We start from the raw sequence: 21,909 nt of genomic DNA, 5'->3' as shown, positions 1-21,909 counted from the left end.
GATACCAAAAGTTCTTGGTAATGTTGCAGAGAAAATTGGAACTAATGTTATGTGAAGTATTTGATCAGTTCCCAAATCCAATAATTTAGTTGAATATTGAATTTATTGACATTACTTTTCGAACATGGTGAAATTCAAATCTTCTACTAAATTCTCTGCAGTGCAGAAGGAAAAACGATGGATGGACGAGTAGCTAGTGACATGCATGGGCACAGCTTAGATAGCACAGTACGTTTGATGGTGTACATGTACGTTTACAGTAGAGGCAGCTGGGTCCAACGTCTATTGGCAGGCATTGCCGTCGGCTGGTTGGTGGAAGTCGCTGCATAGGCCCTGAGAGAAGGCGATTGCGTAAGGCGGTCCGGAAGTACAGTTGTCCCCTGTTTGTTGCTTTTCTTCTGTTGAAACCTTCTCCTGGCTAAGTAGCCTCTCATCCATGGAGTCACGTCCTCGCTGAACTTAATCAATAGGAAGAACAAGATGCGGTAGATGACAATCATGCTGAAGAGAACCGACAAGTTCCACCATTTGGAACGGTTCACGTCAATCTGGAAGACATTTTTGAGGATATACTCCCCAGGGATCTTCGGCATCTCAGGCGACTGGTTATCAAAGATTAGACCTTTTAGGTCGTTTTGGTATTGGCCCTGAAATTGAAGCAGAGACAGCCATCGTACATTAATTTAATGTCTACGTCAAACAAGATGCCATAACAGAGAAATAATAATAATACCTGAAGTGCCCAAAAATGAAAACTGATATAAGACATGGGGTAGCGCCAGACTGGTTTTGGTATGTCCTTTGGGAGCCTAAAATAACCAGAAACCAGCATGAAAATTCCCTGTAGCGGGCGTCATGACCAAATGCCAACCAAACAGTGTCAGCAATCAGAGAGATCCAAATTTCAAAATTAAGCAGTAAAGTGGAAAAATTGAGTGAGATTAGCAAAGGAGAGCATATGGAAGTACACCTGGATTCCAGCGCCGATGATAATTCCCATGAGGAAGTTGGGGATGACGCTGGCTATTGCCATCATCAAGCTTTCCACGACGGTAACACTTGCATAGAGGCACAACACGAAGAATATATAATGGACGATTCCTGGGTGGAGGTGAACCATGAAATAACATATAGTTCCAGATATAAAAGTTATCATTATTAGAAAAGGCATAGCAGATAGGGTGTTGCCGATGACAAAAGCTGCTACGCCGTAATGACCATTGAGCCTCTCTCGCTGGAAAACCTGCAATTTTTCATCACTCAATCAACCAATCAATCAACTAATGGCAGATCGCTCATATACATATAAATAGAATTGTCTCCACAGACCTTCATATCTTCCACAAACGAAGGAAACCCGCCAATGGACATAAAGGTGACAAACCCAAACACAAATGAGGCGCATGAACCCCTTGCCTGTTCGTGAAGCGTACGAGGGGGTTAACGTTCAATATTTCAAAACTTAATGGAATTGCTGTGTTAGCTGTATATATGCATTTCATACCAGGATGGAATTGTAGCTGGTTCCCACGTTCAAATAGATGGTTCCGATGCAGATGGTGACCACAATGTAAATAACAAGTCTCAACCAGTAATAACCAAAATCTCTGGACATGTTCACGAATGAGCGCTTGGTCAAGGTGTAGGCCTGCATGAAGAAGCTAGCTTGACTGCCTCCCGAGTCCAGTACAGTCCCTTTCTGCCATCAACCCCACCAATGTTAAATATATTAGGCTTTCGACTTTAGACCACAACCACTATCTACTACCATATCTACCTTTTACCATTTTTTTTCAATTCAATTCAGTACTTGAAATCACTTAATTCACTTACAACTCTGGAGATTTCCTCAATTCTCTCTTTCGCAGAGTAATGATATTGGGAAGTGGAGTAAAAGTTTATCAGGGTGCGGGTTGCTTCAGCCGTTGTTGTCTTCTCCAAAGGGTCATCAGACATCACAAACTGATCATCCATTCAAAAAAGGGCTGATTAATACTTAAACCGATGCAAAATAAAGAGAAAACATAATAATCGATTCAGAACATGCATGCATGCTTACCCGTAACTTCATGGATCCTTTTAAAGTAGCTTTCACCTTATCAAAATCCGAGTTTATGCACCTCAGAAAATGATCGGATGGGTTCCTCAGCGCTGGGCAGGGGAACCCTGCTTGGGCGAAAAACTGCAGATGCACAAAATAATAACAGTCACATGTATTATATAATTATAAACATTTCTCAGTAACATTACAAATTAAGAGACTAATTAAGGAAGGGCAGCATTGCACCTCACAAGCCTCTGAGACCTTCCCGAAGTAAACTGTTTTACCTCCTGAAAGGAGGTACAAGCGATCAAATAGCTCAAAAACCTCACTGCTTGGTTGATGAATCGAAGCTATAACTGTTCGACCATCTCTCGATAGACCTCTCAACGTCTGAGTCACAAAGAAGGCTGAAGCACTGCAATCAAGTACTCCAAGTCATCATACACCAATTCGAAAGAGAAAAGGTACTAAATTGAATAATTAAGCTAAAAAAAAGAAGTTCAAAGTTGACAAACTGGGGCGAAGGAAAGGACACAAATTTCAGTTCCACGATTAAAAAAAGTAAAAGGAGGAAAGCAAGCAAATCAAACAGACGAGACTTGATTCAGCACACTAGGGCAGGAACACCGTGAAAAGAAACCAGCACTACTATCGAATATAAATATGTTTTTATATCAGTTTACCTGTCGAGACCACTCGTAGGCTCATCAAGGAAGAGCAATCTGGGTCTCATCAGTATCTCCAGTGCGATGCTTACTCTCCTCTTCTCTCCTCCGCTGACACCACGCAAATGCCAATTCCCAACGACTGTATCGGCGCAGTCTTGGAGACCCATTTCAATAATGGTGCTCTCAACCAGAGCTTGCTTTTCCGACCAGGGCATCTTGTCCGGGAGACGGAGACGAGCGGAATAGGAAATTGTTTCCCGCACAGTCAAGGTACCAATCAAATTATCGTCCTGAGTCACATATGCCTACAGTTGCAGAGTAATAAGCGTATCAATTTCTGGAAGGCAGAGACAGTTATCGTTTAACTAACTTTTCCTGGTATAGGCAGACTTACTGCTATTATTCATGAAGAGGGCACAAAAAAATAAAAAAGAAGCCAAATCATTCTCTCAGAAGAGGTTGCGTGGGTGTTTCCTGTATGCAGCTATTCTGATTTCAGAGAACCAAACGAAAGACATTTAGGAAAAAATTAGGAGAAGAGGAGGTACTGCAAATTGAAACAAATAGCTACAGCAAGTATCTTGGAGCTTGGAAGAAGCTTCTTCATTTTTATGCGCCTTCATACTATTAAACTACCAATTCTTTTGTAAAAGCTGAGGAAAAAGGCAGGAGACATAGCAGTAACCAAATGACGTCCAGGAGAGAAGATGGAAAAGAAAAATGGAGATGAAAATCAAAATGATAAAACTAAAAAAGTACTGGTCTTGATAGAACATTATTATAGGTTAAAAGTAGGTATGTAGAAAAAAGACAGACCGCGGTTCCGAAGGAAAGCTTGGCTTTTCTGCCATTGAGAAGAATGGCCCCAGATTGAAAGGCATTGGTGGCGAGGCGACCGGCGAGTGCGTCTAGGAGGGTGGACTTGCCAGAGCCGGAGGGACCCATGAGAGCGGTGAGGGAACCAGGCTCGGCATATCCGGTGAGTCCCTCCAGGACCCTCTGACCGTCTCCGTTGTTCAGGGTCACCGTGACGGTGAGATCCTTCCAGGTGACCCTCGCCGAGACGTCTCCGATGAACTCAGGATCAGTCTTTTCCTTCCAGAGAGTCTCGCTTAAAGGGCTGAGCCCTCCCACGACCATGCCATTCCCCGAGGGTTTACTCGCTTCTATTTCCATCATCACGTGCCCTGCGGCCGAGCTTCTCATCTTGACCTTCTCTTTAATTCCCGCTTTCTTGTGTTTATTTTTAAACTTCTGAATCCGATATGTTTCGGAGAAGTTAACACAGAGCCCAGAAGCAGAAAAAACTAGCAAAAGCAGAATTGTAAGGAGTATGAGACATGAAGAGATCAAGGAGAAGAGGGAGGCCGGATGTGAGACGACGAAGTGATGAGTGAACAGATCAAATTCATGAAAAGACCGGGAAGCGGAGGTTATAATTAGATGAGTAGTGCCATGAGGAAATCAAATAGACGTGAGCAAACTGAAAGGTGTGAAAATAAGAGAAGGGGTGTGTGTGTTGAATTGTTGACTAAAAATGAGAGAAAAGTAAAGGCTTAAAAAATATGTAAGTGATAGAGAGAGAGAGAGAGCAGAAGTTGAGAAGAGGACGGCAGTAGAGGACACGCAGGAAGAGGTGAATCTTCAGTATTGAGGAGTGACGAGAGGTGGTTGTTCGTTGGCTGAGGGTGTGAACTGATGGATGAAGTAAGTGTGTGCGGTAGAGCAGTCAGAAAGAAAGACACTGCTCTGCTTCATCTTCTGCTTCCCGCGCCTCTGTTTCTGGTCATATTCTTGGCCCAACCGAGGGACGAGAAGACGACCACATCCGTCCGTCCGAACTGCAAATCAAGAGGAGGAAGGGGAGCCTTGTGTTTTCATTCTTATTTATGGTTATAGTTGAGTTCACCCATACGTGACACGTCCTTCATTAATGAGAACCGGTGGACGTAGTTGGGAGGCATCAATGCGGGAGGCTCCCATCTGCTTCACCTCTCCTCCTTAACCAGATCCAATTAATATGACCTACAAAAGCCGCTCTAACACCCATACATTAACCATTAAACCCTTGCATTCTCAAGTGCCCACCAACCCAGTTCAACTCCCTAATCTGCAACCCACTCACAGGCACAGGCACGCCCAAAACGCGATAATCTTCATTCATTCCTCGTAATCCACTATCTCATATCTTACCCTAAGATGTAATATTTTGCATATACATGCAAAATTTAACTTTTATGTTTCTTTCCGTTAATCAATTATGAAGGTATGGTTCTGTTCATCCTCTAATAATAATAATATGATTCAATTCAACATCGAAAATAGTATAGAACAGATCCCTTATCAGGGGTGCAGTTGTCACGGTAGACTGGGAATGGGATAGGGATAGAGAGGAACCGACTACCGAGCAGCCCCACGGTAATGAACCATAACACTCTCAGGTGCATATATGGCAGCTCTAAGCTAAACACAAATCATTTTTAGGTTCCTGAAAGTAACGCAACTGAGAAATGACAAATGGGACTTCCTCTTGTTGAGTGGTGGAGCCTGGTCCACCGTCAGAGAGGTGGGCCCAAGGGGCATGGTGTGAACAGAATTGCAACGGAAGCCTGCAGACCGGGCTTTCATCCGTCGGAACTGACGAATCACAGATCCTGACATAGACGGATCACAACCCAAGAATTAGAACTTTTTAGTTTACAATTTTGTATATAAATATGTGATATAATGGTTTGTAAAGATCGTGGTGAATAAAGCTTTAATCTTTACATGGTATAGGAGTCCTTCCGATCCTGTTTCCAGCATCATTTTCTTCTTTCCTCTCCGACGAGTAACCTTCTTCCACCGTCCCGCTGTTCATCGCCATCGTAGCAGCGTCCAGCCCAGCAACGGAAAACAAGAGTTCCCTCCCAGAGCTATCATCGTTCGATCTGCCGAAAAGTTTTTCTTCGGCTACCACCACCCTCAGCTAGAGAGCACAATCGCTCGCCGACCTCACGCGATCGGAAACGAGCATCCCCCTATCACCGGCGCGAAAAGCGACGCCGGCCGAAATCTATCGGAGACAAGCTGCAACGTCTTGGACATTTGCCGAAACACCGGCTGCCCGCTGTCGGAAACGAAGGAGACCAGCCGCACGTCTGTCGCGCTGCCCAGAACCGGGTTCACTCAGACCACTCTGGTTTGCACAGCAAATCGGGTTCGCAGCGGACCCGGCTCAGTCCAACAGGTAGGGTAAAAAAAAAAATTGCCGCCGAATCCTTTTCTCAAATTCTCCCCTTCCATACCCTCATCCATATGATTACCATTAAACTTTCTTCCACAACATATCTCTTGTGGAAAAACCAACTTCTTCCTCTTTTGGAGAGTAATAATCTTCTCCCCTATGTGGATGGAACCCTCACGCCACCACCTCAATTTGTTACCACAGATTCTACCATTCCTACTACTGAATATTTGCAATAGAGAGCAATGGATCAACGCATTCTCAGCCTCCTCCTTTCCTTCCTCACCGAGGAGGCAATGACCGAAGTCGTTGGCCTTTCCAATGCACATGAGGTCTGGTTTGCATTGGAAAATACCTTCAGTCATCAGTCGAAGGCTCGGTAAATCCGACTCAAAGACGATCTTCAGCAGTTAAAGCGCAGAAATCAATCCGTTGTCGCTTATACACGCACTTTCAAGAGTCTTTGCGATCAGCTTCACGCAATCGATAGACCAATCGACAACACCGACAAACTCCATTGGTTTCTCCGTCACACAAATGGCCCTTACGCCTCTCCCTCGCTTCTCTGACCTCGTCTCCTGAGCAGAGAGCTTTGAGCTCTTTCAAAATCACTCGAAAGCTCTGTCTCTCCTCTTGTTGCTTTTGCTACCGCAACCCGAGGATCAGACTGGTTGATCCGCTGCGGCTCTGGTCGCACCCATGGACGAACAAATGGTTTTGGCCGCAATTATGCCAACCGAGGCCGATCTCATTCAACACAAGGCCGCCAACCTCCTCACTGTCAGATATGTCGTCTTGATGGTCACTATGCTGATCGATGCAATCAATGTTATGCCCATAGTGAGACAAATGAGTCTCCTGCTCATCTTGCCAAGGCGTTCACAGGATCATGTTCTCTCACTGGATCAGCACTCTCCGACTGGTTCTTGGACACTGGGGTATCTGCTCATATGTCCAATAACACACCCATCCTGGATCAGTCTGCTCCATACACGGGTAAGGACTCTGTAATTGTGGGGAATGATGCCTCCTTACCTATCTCCCATACTGGTATTCGCTCTCCTACCCCTAAATATTCAGTTGTTAGATGTTTTAGTTGTTCCATATCTCACTAAAAATCTTCTCTCCATCAGTAAATTAACATCTGATTTTCCTCTCACCGTTACTTTTACTAACAATTTTTTCACAATTCAGAATCGTCTCATAGGAATGGTGGTGGCAACCGGTAAGAGAGATGGCGGCTTATATGTGTTGGAGCATTGCAACCCTGCCCTTCTTTCAGTCCTTAAAAATAAATTTTTACATGCTTCCTATGACTTATGGCATGCTCGCCTAGGACATGTAAATCATTCTATTATTTCTTCTTTACATAAACTAGGACATCTTTATCTTACCTCTTTATTGCCTTCTGCATCCTTATGTAGTTCATGTCAACTTGCTAAAAATCATCGTATACCTTATTCACGTCATGAACATAGGTCATCTCATGTATTAGACCTTATTCATTATGATAAATGGGGTCCTTCACCTTTCAAATCCTATTTAGGATATGCATATTATGTTATCTTCATTGATGGTTTTTCCCAATTCACTTGGCTTTATCCTTTGAAATTCAAATCAGATTTTTGTAATATTTTTACCCAATTTCAAAAACTTGTGGAAAATCAATATTCGACACATATTAAAAATTTTCAAAGTGATGGTGGAGGAGAATTTACAAGTACTTCCTTCCAGACTCATCTTCGTACCTCTGGAATCCATCATCAAATTTCTTGCCCATATACACCTGCCCAAAATGGACGTGCAGAATGTAAACACCGTCATGTGATTGAAACTGGTTTGACATTTCTTTTTCATTCTCATCTTTCTCCTCCATTTTGGGTTGAAGCCTTCAACACTGCAGCTTACATCATCAACCGTTTGCCCACATTATTTCTTGACGGTAAATCACCGTTTGAACTTTTATATGGTTCTATTCCAAATTATGAAAATTTGCATCCCTTTGGTTGTCGTGTATATCCTTGCTTTACGTGATTATATGACTAACAAATTTTCACCTCGTAGTCTTCCATGCATTTTTTTAGGTTATAGTCCCTCTTATAAAGGGTTTCACTGCCTTGATCCTATCACCTCACGACTCTACATCACCCGCCATGCCCAATTTGATGAAACCAACTTTCCTTTCATAAAATCATCTCAGGCTCACCCCACTTCCTCTCTCCATTTTTCTAACTTTCTGGAACCCAGTCTTATAATAGAAAAACTCCTCCTTCCTCCTCACATTATTCTCTGCACATTACTCAATCCGGATTAAACCCATGTTCAATCTGTACGGATCCGGTTGATGCATCCATGCAGACTACTGATTCTTTTGCAGGTCCCTCCTCGTCGCATCAAATGTTCAGTCTAACACCGCCCGAGACACTAATCACTCCTCCTACTCCTTTGGGTTCTCATCCTATGCTAACCCGAGGTAAAGCTGGCATTTTCAAACCTCGCCATCCGGCCAACCTCGATATCGTGGGCTCCTCTGGATTTCTCTCTGCTCTCCTTGTCTCTACTGAGCCGAAAGGATTCAAATCTGCCACTAAGAATCCAGCTGGGTTTGCTGCCATTGATGAAGAAGTTCGAGCTCTACAAAATAATCGGACCTGGATTTTAGTCCATCGACATACAAACACCAATATTGTGGGTTCCAAATGGGTGTTTCAAACAAAATACCTACCTGATGGATCCATTGAGTGTCTCAAAGCACGCCTCGTTGCCAAGGGCAACACTCAAATCCCTGGTCTTGATTACACTGCCACCTTTAGCCCTATGGTAAAAGCTACTACTGTCCAGGTTGTGCTCTCTCTTGTTGTGACCAACAAATGACCTCTTCACCAACTTGATGTCAAGAATGTATTCCTCAACGGTACTCTCACTAAAAATGTTTACATGGAACAGTCTCCTGGATACATTGACCCTCGTTTTCTGAATCATGTATGTCATTTAAAAAAAGCTCTCTACAATCTCAAGCAAGCTCCTTCTGCAGTCGTGTTGACACTTCTCTATTTGTTTTTCATTAGCATTCAGACACTATATATATGATCTTCTATGTTGATAACAAAATTATTACTGGCAACAACTCAACCCTTATCACCAGGTTCACTCATAAGCTTCATTCTAAGTTTGCAACTACTTTTTTGGTCTGGAAGCATCACCAACTACTGATGGCTTATTTATCGGTCAACTCAAATATGCATGGGATATTCTTACTCGCACTCAGCTACTTGATCGCAAGTCGGTTCCTACGTCTATGGTCATTTCACAACATCTATCTGCAGATGGTTCACTTTTTTCGGATCCCACTCTCTACAGGTCTCTCGTTGGTGTCCTTCAATACTTGACCATCACTCACCCTGACATCGCTCATGCGGTCAACTCTTTTAGCCAATACCTGCATGCTCCCACAGAAGATCATTTTGTTGTTGTTAAACGTATTTTGTGCTATGTCAAAGGTACCATTCACTTTAGCCTTATTTTTCGTCCATCCGCTACTCCTGCTGCTCTAGTCGCTTACTTTGATGCTGACTGGGCTGGGCGTTCTGAACTCGTCGCTCCACCTCTGGTTACTCACATTTATCTTGGGGACAATTTGATTTCTTGGAGTGCTAAAAAGCAGCCAACGGTATCTCATTCCAGCTGTGAATCTAAGTATCGTGCTCTACCGCACATTGCAGCTGAAATTATTTGACTTACGCATCTTCTTACCAATCTACATGTTCCACTTCCACAACCACCTCTACTCTTATGTGACAACAGAAGTGCAATCTTCCTCAGCTCGAATCCAGTATCTCACAAACATGCCAAACAAGTTGAGTTAGATTATCATTTCCTTTGAGAACTTGTTGTTGCAAACAAACTTCACACACAGTATGTGCCATCTCACCTATAAATTGCGAATATTTTCACCAAAAGTATTCAACGCCATCTCTTTGAATTTTTTCGGTCCAAACTTCACGTATGTTCCAATCCGACGCTCAGCTTGCGGGGGTGTGAACAACAATGCAACGGAAGCCTGCAGACCAGGCTTCCGTCCGCCTGAATCGACGGATCATAGATCCGACATAGACGGATCACAACGCCAGAATTAGAACTTTTTAGTTTACAATTTTGTAAATAAATATGTGATGTAATGATTTGTAAAGATCGTGGTGAATAAAGCTTTAATCTTTAGACATAGAAGCCATTTCCACCCTCTTTCTTCTCCGTGTTTCCCTGAAACTGGGGAAATTAAATTGGGAGATACAGAGAGCGAGAAAGAGTGTTTTTCGGATTTACAGAGATTCTCTTCCGGATGACTTCGACTCTGTTGCCAAAACAGAGACGTTGTGCGAACAAAGTCTCTAGGTAGGGGAACTTCTTCGACACTTACAGAGACTTACATAAACAGGGTTTCAGAAAAGAGAAATATTTTTTTTCCGGGTGAGATTCTTAGGACCGGATGAAGGGAGACTCACAAGCGACACCGTTGCTGGAAGAGGGGTGTTGCCGCCGTCGTTGTTGTCGGAGAAGAGAGAGTTGTGAAAGCATTGGTCTCGGTGCCGTGAGAGAAACTGAGAGCCTCTTAGGACTTCGCTGGAAGAGAGGAGGTGTCGCCATTGTCGGTGCTGTCGCCGGAGAAAGAGAGTTGTGGAGGCTTGGGACTCGACGCCGTGAGCACTGCCATTCGACGACTTTGCCGGAAGTGAAGGTGTTGTCTGTGTGATGCCTTTGCCGGAGCAGAGAACAACATCGAATAGAGACTCGTCGGAAAAGATTTTGAATTTGTCCCCATTGTATTGTGATTCCTCTCAATTGATTTTAATAAAATCCTCTGCAAATCCGTAGACGTAGGTAATTTGCCGAACACGTAAAAAAAAATTGTGTCGTGCATGTTTACGTTTCACTTTATCATCGTCATTTTGCATAACAACTGGTATCAGAGCTAAGGTTCGAATTTGAGAAAAAACGATGGCTGGAAACGAAGTGAAGGTATCGGGGATCAAGAAGTTCGATGGCACGGACTTTGGATATTGGAGGATGCAGATAGAGGACTACCTTTATGGGAAAAAACTCCATCTTCCACTGTTGGGGAAGAAACCGAAAAAATTCAAGGAGGCTGATAGGAATTTGTTGGATCGATAGGTTCTGGGGATTATTCGGCTAACCCTGTCGAGATCCTATGCACACAACGTCAGCAAGGTGAAGACGACTATGCTCATGGAGGCTTTGTCAAATATGTACGAAAAGCCTGAACAACGATTAATAAGGTTTATTTGATGAAAAAATTATTCAATTTGCAGATGGCAGATGTACGCATGTTGCACAACATCTGAATGATTTTAATACTATCACAAATCAATTGTCGTTTGTTAAAATTGAATTTGATGATGAGATACGTTCACTGATACTATTGGCTTCATTACCAAATAGTTGGGAAGCCATGAAAATGGTTGTCAATAATTTTGTCGATAAATCAAAATTGAAATATGATGATGTTCGTGATTTGATTTTGGCTGAGGAGGTGCGCAAGAGGGATTCAGGCGAGACCTCATGTTCGAGTTCAGCATTGAATATTGATTCTCGGGGGAGATCACATGACAGGAACTCAAACAGAGGCAGATCAAAATCAAACAATAGGGGCAAGAACAAGTGAAAGCCTAGTCAGCACCCAACTTGTTGGAATTGTGACAAAGCTGGCCACATAAAAAAGAACTGTAGAAACCCTAAGAAGACCGAGAATGATAGTGCTAATGTAGTAACTGAAGTACAGGATACACTATTGCTTGCAGTTCATAGTCCAGTTGATGACTGGATACTGGATTCAGGTCTTCCTTCCATACATCTTACCTTCGGGAGATAATTCAAAACAAAACTATGTTGCAGGTGATTTTTGGAAGGTGTATCTGGCTAATGGAGAGGCTTTGAACGTGATGGGGATGGGAGACATTGATATTGCACTCCCTAACAAGAACAAATGGACCTTGCAAAAGGTCAGGCACATTCATGACTTGAAGAAGAACCTCATTTCGGTTGGACAACTTGATGATTGTGGCCATTCAGTGGTATTCTTAGATAGCACCTGGAAAGTCACCAAAGGGGCATTGGTACTGGCTTTGAGTAAGAAAACTGGTACTCTTTATTCGACTACCGGTTTGAAGAACACTATTGCTACTATCATTGCAGAAAACACAACAAATTTGTGGTATTGCAGGCTTGGCCATATGAGTCAGAAGGGCATGAAAGAATTGTTGCCCAGAGGCAAGCTACCATAACTGAAATCAGTTGATCTCAGTATGTGTGAGAGTTGCATTATGGGGAAACTAAAGAAGGTCAATTTTTTAAAAGGTAGCAGAACACTGAAGAAAGAAAAATTGGACCTTGTGCACATAGATGTGTGGAGACTTCTCCAGTGGCATCCCTTGGAGGTTCTCATTACTATGTCACATTCATTAATGATCATAGCAGAAAGGTATGGGTTTATTTTTTGAAGAATAAATCTGATGTATTTAATGTGTTCTAAATTTGGAAGGCCATGGTTGAGACAGAGATAGGTTTGAAACTGAAATGTTTAAGGTCTGATAATGGTGGTGAGTACATTGCTGGCGGGTTCAAAGAATATTGTGCAGCTTAGGGTATCAGAATGTAGAAGATAATTCCTGGGACACCACAACAAAATGGAGTTGTTGAACGTATAAATAGAACCATAAATGAGCGTGCTAGAAGCATGAGGCTGCATGCTGGATTTCCACCTACTTTCTGGGCATATGCAATCAGTACTACAGTCTACTTGATAAAAACAGAGGGCTATCAACTCCGTTGGATTGTGGATTGCCTGAGGAGGCCTGGACCTGGAAAAAAGTCAAATTTTATCACCTTAAACTTTTTGGTTGTCTTTCTTATGTTTTTGTTGATTCTGATGCTCGTTGTAAGCTTGAGGCTAAGTCAAAGAAATGTTATTTCATTGGCCATGGAGACAAGGCATTTGGCTATCGTTTCTGGGATGATCAGGGTCAAAAGATTATAAGAAGCAGGAATGTGATATTCAATGAGAAGATTGTGTACAAGGACAAGTCCAGTACAGGTTCTGAAACAGCTCCTTAGGAGTCCGTCTTTGTCAGACTGGATGACCTACCAAAGGCCACAGTGCAGTGCAGAGATGCGAGTGACGAGGAGAGTGAGTCCAGTGCTTCCATTCCTATTATTCCACAGTCAGATCCAGAGCCGTCCACTCTTGCAGCTGCAGTTCGCAAGTCAGTGAGGACTATTCGTCCTCCACAACGTTTCTCACCTACCTTGAATTATATTCTATTGACAGATGGTGGAGAACCGCAGAGTTACGAAGAAACCTTGCAAAATGAATATTCTAGCAAGTGGGAGCTGGCCATGAAGGATGAGATGGATTCCCTGTTAAGGACTCAGACATGGGAGTTGACAGAACTTCTACAAGGGAAGAACCCTGCTGATATATTGACAAAGGGTGTTACACTTGAGAAACTGAAGTTCTACGCAACTTCAGTTGGTCTTCTAGCATGAAGACAGGGGCAATGAGTTGTAGAGGTGGAGGATATCATGTTTGAGGAAGAGGGCGATGCAGTTGGTGTACCAGTCTCCAAGTGGGAGAATTGTTGAGTGGTGGAGCCTGGTCCACCGTCAGAAAGGTGGGCCCAAGGGGCATGGATGCCATTTCCACCCTCTTTCTTCTCCATGTTTCCCTGAAACAAGGGAACTTAAATCGAGCGATACAGAGAGCGAAAAAGAGTGTTTTTCGGATTTATAGAGACTCTCTTCCGGATGACTTTGACTCTATTGCCGAAACAGAGACGTTGTGCGAACAGAGTCTCTCAGCAGGGGAACTTCTTCGGCATTTACAGAGACTTACATAAACAGGGTTTCGGAACAGAGAAATATGGTTTTTTTTGGGTGAGATTCTCGGGACCAGATGAAGGGAGACTCACAAGCGACGTTGTTGCCGGAAGAGAGAGTGTTATGAGGCGATGCCATTGCCGAAAGAGGGGTGCTGCCGCCGACGCTGTTATCGGAGAAGAGAGAGTTGTGAAAGCTCTAGTCTCGGCGCCGTGAAAGAAACTGAGAGCCTCTCGGGACTTTGTCAAAAGAGAGGAGGCGTCATCGTTGCCAATGCTGTCGCCGACGCTGTTACCTGAGAAGAGAGAGCCGTGAGCACTGCCACTCGACGCCTTTGCCGAAAGCGAAGGTGTTGTCTGTGCAACACCTTTGCCGGAGCAGAGAACAACGTCGAATAGAGACATCACAAAAGAATTTGAATTCGTCCCCATTGTATTGTAATTCCTCTCAATTAATTTAAATAAAATCCTCTGTAACTCCGTGGACGTAAGCAATTTGCCAAACCACGTAAAAAATTTTACGTCGTGCGTGTTTACATTTTACTTTATCATAGTCGTTTTTCATAAAAATTCTCTCCTCTGTCCTCCCATCATTTATGGCCCTCTGTTTCAGCGATACAAATCTTGTTAATGTAGATTTCAATTAGTAAAATAAGCAATATCCGACAACAATGCTTCTTAGCAGTTAGTACCTAAGTGGCTGATCGTCTATTTATTAAATGAAAACACTAGCCTCCGAGGCTCTCAACTGTCTAAAATGGGGATTGTCGGAATCCAGATTTAAAGCTCATTCCTTGAATACTTAAAGAACACAAACAATTTAAAAAGCATTTTTTAACAACAGGACGGATAAGGAACCTTTGTAAGTTTAAAAGAAGAAAGTCGTCACTTCTTCCCTCTCCAACTCTCTTACATCAGCTTGGAGCACCCCAACCGCCTCTGACGTTGAGCCTCACCCCTCCAATTTCTTCAATGAAGTAGACAGCCCCCATTAAGAAGTAGGTACCGACGTTCGACATTCCTGATTCAACTTTGCTTGCCCAACTGCCATTATAATTCATTACCGAGTCTCAAAGAGGGGTGTAAAATTCTCTGCCTTGCTTTAATGATACTTTCAGAATTAGATTAGTCATCGAGAGGTTGAACACTGTATACTATCTTTTAATATTAAGAGATCTTTATGAGTTTGGGTTCAATTGGTTGGTTTATTCCAGTTCTGATGACATTGATTCTGATGTTTGTGTTTTTTTTTTTTTTTGAACTTATCAATTCCTGTTTGACTCATAGATAGGATGGTAGTGTTGTCGTAAAATGAGAGTTGCAATAATTATTGTCACCTGCCTGCCCTCAATGCAATACCACATTATTCTCATCTTTTATGTACCAAGAGACTTGTAGAAAGGAAGAGAGAGTCGTCCCTACGCCCTCTCTTTTCAGAAATGAAGGGAGTTGCAATAATTATTGTCACCTGCCTGCCCTCAATGCAATACCACATTATTCTCATCTTTTATGTACCAAGAGACTTGTAGAAAGGAAGAGAGAGTCGTCCCTACGCCCTCTCTTTTCAGAAATGAAGGGGAAGGTGGAAACCCTTGGGTCAATTTACTTCTAAGGGAAACTTCATTAGAGAACAAACGGAAGCACCTCTATTTCTTTAGTTTCTTACCTAAGCCAAGAAAGATGAATGGGAGCTTATAAATAACCCCATAAGGGGCCTTATTTTCATATTCATAGTTATCTTCAAATGTACTAAAACAAACACTTGTTGCCATTTAATTTAGCAAGGTATGTTGGACTTGAGACTTGAACTAGATTGACTAACTGAAAGAAGTTCAGTTGGACTTAAATCTCTTCTTTGAGTTAATGTTCTATAATGCCCTTTAAAGGATCAAAACTTAGTCAATCAAGCAAGGTTTATGGGTTCAATAGATGTACCTGTAGTAGCTGGATCTATTCTCATGCAGGAGGTATTGAATTTCAGAATGTAGAATAATTTAGTTATACATTTCATTGATCAGGTATACGTTATTTATAGAATTATAACATAATTTATAATTTTTTAAGACTCTGCAATTTGGTTTGAATTTGTCTATCTTTATCTCTATCAGGAAGAACCCCAATTCTAAGAATGACCCCCATACCATAATGAAGGTGTAGGAAGTGATTAACACTTTGTTTTTTTTTTTTTTCCTCAAACCATTGAATGATGAGGAAAGGTCTATTTTTATCTAAAAAGTGAATACATGGGGGATGAAGCTCCGTCCTACCCATCATTTTGGTGATGGGCAAGGGCTCTCACCCTCACTTTCTTCAATTAGGGGACAAAGTCAAATCCTCTATGGGATCTATTTTTTTATTATTTTGAAAAAGTTTTAATGAGCATATCCTTTAATTGACTTTTATTTAGTTTTTAATGACATCAGCTTATGCAATTTTATGTCACTCGATGGTTAAATGCGATAAGCTGAAATTTATTTAGAACTTTGTAAAGACTGAGAATTAGATCACTTTTAATTTGTTTCCATTAATAAGTATTTCTTCGTATTAATGGAAACAAATAATGCATGGAATGGTAGGAGCCATCAAATTCCAATCTCTCTCCGTGCTTAATTTTTTTTCCCACCGTCGCTCTTGCTCTCTCTCTCTCTCCTTTCTTTCTCAGGCCAATGACGTCCCTCTCAATCGTGCATCCACTGCTGCGCCAAGTCATGTCAAATCCTACTTTTATAAATCTTGCGATCTGAGGAGAGCGAGATCCTAGAGGAACTCGGTCCGAGTTGGTCCATTCCTTTCCCAGGCGCGGATGCAAGTGAGGGATTCAAAGTCGAAACTGAAAAAGGGGCGTGAGGTGCGAAGACTATCCAATTGGTTTTATTACAGAGGTTTTAAGTCCGGGGGACAAAACAAGCAGCCCACGCGGCGAAGCGAGCGGGTCTTTCCCATGGCCCGCCCACCGTGCTGATCCACATGTTTATTTTTCAGCTCTGTCACTCTCTCTCTCCTTCTCCTGTCTCCTCTTGGTCCACTGTCGAAAACGAAAAGGAAATCTGTAAGAAGTTTTGTCCGACGTTTCACACTCTCGACTGACTGCTCTCGGCTGCCTCTCCTTCTCCTATTTTTCTCATCAGTTGGTTTATTTTTTATTTTCTCTTCTTCTTTAATCCCTTTTTTTTTTTTTATGGGCACCGGTGACCACAACCACGACAATGGCTTTGCTACTCCACACACCAATTCCTTCTCTAATCTAATAAACACTTTTTACTTAAATCATAAGACATCTCCTTCTCTCACTTCTACCTTCTGGACTTAAATTCCTCTTTCCTCTGAGAAAAAAAATAAAGAGAAGGGACAAAAAAACGCCAGGCCATTTCCTTAGATTAATAAATCTCGCAATCAATGCTGGTTCACTCCTTCCATTGAGATTTTAGTTTCATATATTGTGTCCTTTTTGGTAAAGTCATGATGATGACACCCGCACTGGTATCTTTTATGGATAATTCTGATGTTCAGATAGTTTTTCTTGAATAGTCGTCTCCCCCCCTTAAATCCGTCATACAAATTTGCCTTGGCCGCTTACCATTTCCCTCAGGTGTTCTTCTCCTCTGCTTACTGCAAAACTATGCGGTAAGTTTTGATCTTTGTTCCCCTTCTCTTCCTCTTCTTCTCCGCGATCATGGCTTCCTTAAGGACCCAACGGCATTCCAATCTTCACTCCTTTCTAGACTGCGTGACGCCCACCGTCGGTTCACAGGTGTTTCCCAAGGTGTTTCCCTTTTTCTTTTACCAATTTTTTGCTTATCAGGTCTTGTTTTTTGTCCAAGCTGCTATCAAAATTCCGTTTGGAACCCTGAATGCTTCTAAATAAATGGTTAACATGTTCTGCAGTTTAAGTTAATCTACCTTGCTTTTATTGAAAATTTTGTTGCTTTTGGCGGAAAGTTGGCTTCGTTTTGAGGATATGACATATGACTCCTTTTTTTTTTTTATTAATTCAGCTGGATATTTATTTTTGTTCGTCCTTGAAATCTCTATGATTTTATTGTTTCATCACGAGGCTCTTTCTTCGAAATCGCTCCTTCTCCAGTAAAAAACTGAAATTTTGTGTTCCTTTTTTACTTCATCGTTCAATGTTTTGCATTCAATTACCTTTTTCAAAATCCTCTATTTTTCCTCTTCTGTTTTTCGTTGTTGGTGCTGAACTTTCAAAAAGTGTTTTCTTTCTTCTTTCTCGAAAACAGACTAGTGTTCGAGATCTTAACAACCTACAATGGCAAGCATTCAACAAAGAGAGGATTGAGTACTTCACTCTAGGAGATCTTTGGGAGTGCTATGACGAATGGAGCGCATATGGTGCCGGAGCTCCTATTGTTTTGGCTAATAACGATTCTGTCGTCCAATACTATGTTCCTTACCTCTCCGCCGTTCAAATCTATACAAACAAATCCTTGACAAACTCAAGGTAACTTTTAGTCAAATAGTCATTCACCCACTTCATTCCGCTCACGGTGTGATATGATTTACTCCATTTTTAACATTGTGATTACCAGGAATCCAAAGAATGAGAATGAGGTTCCCGAATTTGAGTCTGATTCATGGAGTGATGACAGTGAGAGTGACAAGTTATCTAGATCTCTCAGCAATAACTCAAGCAGGGGATGGGATGCTGCATCAGATGATTCTAGCTTTGAGCCAGAGGGATTGTGGCCCACGAGGGATCGCCTTGGCTACCTCTACTGTCAGTACTTTGAAAGATGCTCCCCTTATGGAAGAATACCACTAATGGACAAGGTAGACTATTCTTGTACAGGCTTTCTTATTCTATCTAAATGTTTGCAAATTTTCTAACTTTCTTTTTTCTAATTTTGCAACTGATTGCCTGACGCAGGTCAATGAATTAACTATAACTTATCCGGCTTTGACAACGCTTAGGGGTATTGATCTGTCACCCGCTAGCTGGTTGGCTGTTGCCTGGTACGCTCTGTTCTTTTCTGTGCTTTTAAGTTTTTCTTTTGGCTGACTTCATTTTCCTTTTGATTCCAAAGCATTGCGTTATCCTAGTTCTGGTAAGTAGAGGGTCCTTATCATTTGTATTGTGTTCTTGTAAATTCATATAATTACTGCTACTTTTTCACTTTTCTTGGATGATGCCAACAACCCCATCTGTCGATTTCTCATATGAAATTTAGATCCATAGAAGGGTAATCAGAATTCAGTCTCCTATCTTATAGTTGCGGTCAGCTTTTGAATACCAGTGTTTTGTTATGCACATTGAAAGAAATACTTGGGAGTAGTTAACACAACTGTTTTTTAGTTTCTATTTTGTGGTTTTCTCATACCTGAATGCATGGCTGTATCTTTTCAATATGTTTGCGTTCTTTATACGGTTTTGTTGTGTCCTAGGTATCCAATTTACCATATTCCTACTGGGAGAAATGTAAAGGACTTGGCTGCTTGCTTCCTAACTTACCATACTCTTTCCTCATCTTTTCAAGGTATGTTTGTAAGAGTATACTTTAAGTGTCCTCGCCGCTTTCTCTGCTAATTGTCTTTGAAGTGTAAACGATTTCATTTCCTTAAACAAATGAAATGCTAACTCAAAAAGAAGTGTAATCTAATTTGGCTTTTGGTCATTTCTTCGTGACAATGATATTATTGTGGTTCACCTGGGTGATTCTGCTTTAAATTGTGAAGCAAACTTCTGAACTGCTGTAGTGGAAGTTTAGGGACGTAAAAAATGTTAAGTGTCAAATAGAAATTATGCTCTACACGTACTTATTTCTAGCAGGGAATGTTAATGTATAATATTATGCTATGAGTAGTCCTATAAGTTTCAGTATAAATTTCTTTTTTTAATGAACTTTTGGGATTTCTGTGAATTTTAAAATTCATAGCCAATATCAATTTTTTACAAAACTGGATTGGCCAAATGTTCTGACTCGGAAATTCAGAGCCCTCTTTTTGAATCTCTTGCTGATGCTATTTATGTTGGTTAAGTGTAGGATTGGTGGGAAAGAGCTTCATCACTATTTTCTGCATAGGCTTTATTTTATCATGTTGGGTCAAATTCTGCAATTTCTACTTTCTCTGACACAGAGAAAGCTGGTTTTAGCATCGTGCAGTATTCTATTCTGTCTGCTTCTTTTTTTCCATGCTTTTTCAGTAACGAACTTTAAAACTAAACAGGGGCTGATGTAAAGAACTATGTGGCTTGACGTGTATCTTTTCCCAATGAAATCAATACTTGTAATTCTCAGAGTAGACTTTGGTATAAGATCCTATATTTCACTCTCCAGCCATCTTCTAGATTATCTTCCATGGAATAAAAAACTTGTATTAGCTGAGAATCTTGTAGTAGGAAAAAAATTTTCCAACTTCTCTGTCACCAGATAAGTTATCGTGGATACAATTAGAATATAATGTTGATATTCTTATTTCATAAACAGATATGTTTTGTTATGGTGATATTCTTGTTTCGTCAACATATATGTTTGTTATGCATTTTTCCTTTTTGAATGCCCTCGTAGTTCCAAAAGCATGCTTCCTCTATTTGTAACTCCTTCCCTATAATGAACTTGTCTGCCCAACCAATATCTGTGTTGGCAAGCACACTCACAATTGTTGGTGACACCTTGTAAAATGTGTCTTGTGGTGACCATTTTTGTCTGTACAGATAATACATCGGATGAGTTGGAGTGCTGTGGAAATTCTGGGGAAGCAGCTGTTTGTGCTAATGAAGGTGGGTTAAAAGCAAAATGTGTTGGGGAGCTTGATGGGATAGCTCTTCCGCCATTTGGGCTGGCCACTTACAAAATGCAGGGAAGTGTTTGGATAAATTCAGAAGCTGGTGATCAAGAGAAACTTGTATCTCTCTACAGTGCTGCAGATTCTTGGTTGAAACAACTCAGAGTCGAACACCATGATTTTAACTACTTCAGTTCTCATTCAGTGTAAATAGATGGGAGTAAACCTGCCATGGCTTGTAGGTGTTCGTGTTGGCGTAAGAGAAGGAGTGAGTCTGGCCAGAAGGGGTAGGAGACAATGATTGTTGTAACCCACTAACCCAGGAGTCTTGTGCTATCCTTTGTAAGATAAAGATTATAGAGACTGGAGACAAGGATGAATCTACTGTGTCAAGTCCGTTCTACTAGAGAGAGTAGACTGATCTGGAAGCAAAAGAGTATTTCCTATCCCCCTGCAAAATTCGGTTGATTAGATTTTTCATTTTAGTTACCGAAGAAGTCTCTTCTATTTTAGGTTGTGTTTTGTAAAATGGAAATAAGTACATGGTCGATGTTTGCGTAGTTTCTGTTAAAAGATATACTGTTGATACTATAGTAAGAAGGAATAGATTAGCTAATTCTGTATCACTGGGGCCGTAGTGACAGGTGAATCTCCTAGTGGTATGAGATAGCCAGAAATTATTGTTCTCAGGTCTCGGCTCTTCGTGGCTGTCATTCCTGCTTTTCCTAAGATTCTGTGGTCATCATGCTCAAAGAGTCCGGGGGGAGGACACTTTGAGACCGGTAAAAAAAAAAAATTGTACCACACTAACATAAAAGTAGATCACTCTGAAATGTACATTCACTTTTTCTTTCCTAGATCACGTGCTAACCCCATGTGTTATTCTAATTGCGAAATGGTCCTATCAACTCTCTAGTAAGAATATTTTTAGCATATAACAGAGTATAATATGAAGGGTTGACCACTCACTACAGAATCCTGTGCGATATGCCTCAGTTACGCCCTTTTACAACTTTTTTCTTTTTAAAAAAATTATGATTACATCTAATACCAATTTTATTGAACAGAAATGCCTTAATTTATTAATTAGATCTATGACTGAAAATCGATATGAAACCAATTTTATTAAATTTGGGCCATGTGATAACTCGTTGTGACCTTGGTTGGATGTGCAACGTTTATGGCAACAACTTCTTTTCCTGTCGTTGCATTGAAAAGGGAGAGGAGAGGGGGCCATTGCCCTTTCCCTTCCCTCTCTTTTACGAGTGTAATTAGAATTTTGTAACGAGGGAACCAGGACAGGACCAACCGAGGGGAAAATAATAAACTGGTTTTATTTAT

At 41.4% G+C, this 21,909-nt stretch overlaps 2 protein-coding genes across 2 annotated transcripts; one reads left to right on the top strand and one right to left on the bottom strand.

The window, feature by feature from the left end:
- Positions 1–21: 21 nt before the first annotated feature.
- Positions 22–4,172, bottom strand: LOC137945052 (ABC transporter G family member 11-like). Its single transcript, XM_068790927.1, has 10 exons — positions 3,529–4,172; positions 2,728–3,017; positions 2,288–2,459; positions 2,060–2,182; positions 1,834–1,962; positions 1,505–1,699; positions 1,330–1,416; positions 971–1,243; positions 734–841; positions 22–647 (listed from the first exon to the last, which is right to left on the bottom strand). The coding sequence occupies exons 1-10, from the start codon at positions 3,916–3,918 to the stop codon at positions 255–257; spliced, it is 2,160 nt and encodes a 719-aa protein (XP_068647028.1). The 5' UTR covers positions 3,919–4,172; the 3' UTR covers positions 22–254.
- A 13,220-nt stretch (positions 4,173–17,392) lies between these two features.
- On the top strand, positions 17,393–21,233 carry LOC137944289 (uncharacterized). The gene is made up of 6 exons (XM_068789933.1): positions 17,393–17,590; positions 18,066–18,286; positions 18,375–18,615; positions 18,713–18,798; positions 19,228–19,319; positions 20,498–21,233. Exons 1-6 carry the CDS (start codon positions 17,501–17,503, stop codon positions 20,776–20,778), a joined length of 1,011 nt encoding a protein of 336 aa, XP_068646034.1. The 5' UTR covers positions 17,393–17,500; the 3' UTR covers positions 20,779–21,233.
- Positions 21,234–21,909: the final 676 nt, after the last annotated feature.

The sequence above is a fragment of the Aristolochia californica genome, unplaced genomic scaffold, assembly GCF_029961685.1.
Source record: "Aristolochia californica isolate CCGP_79_NKW_82.1479 unplaced genomic scaffold, dmAriCali1.0.hap1 SCAF_11, whole genome shotgun sequence".
In the NCBI taxonomy this organism is placed as follows: domain Eukaryota; kingdom Viridiplantae; phylum Streptophyta; class Magnoliopsida; order Piperales; family Aristolochiaceae; genus Aristolochia; species Aristolochia californica.
Note: the sequence above shows the minus strand (reverse complement) of the source record. Positions and strands in the feature narration are given on the sequence as shown.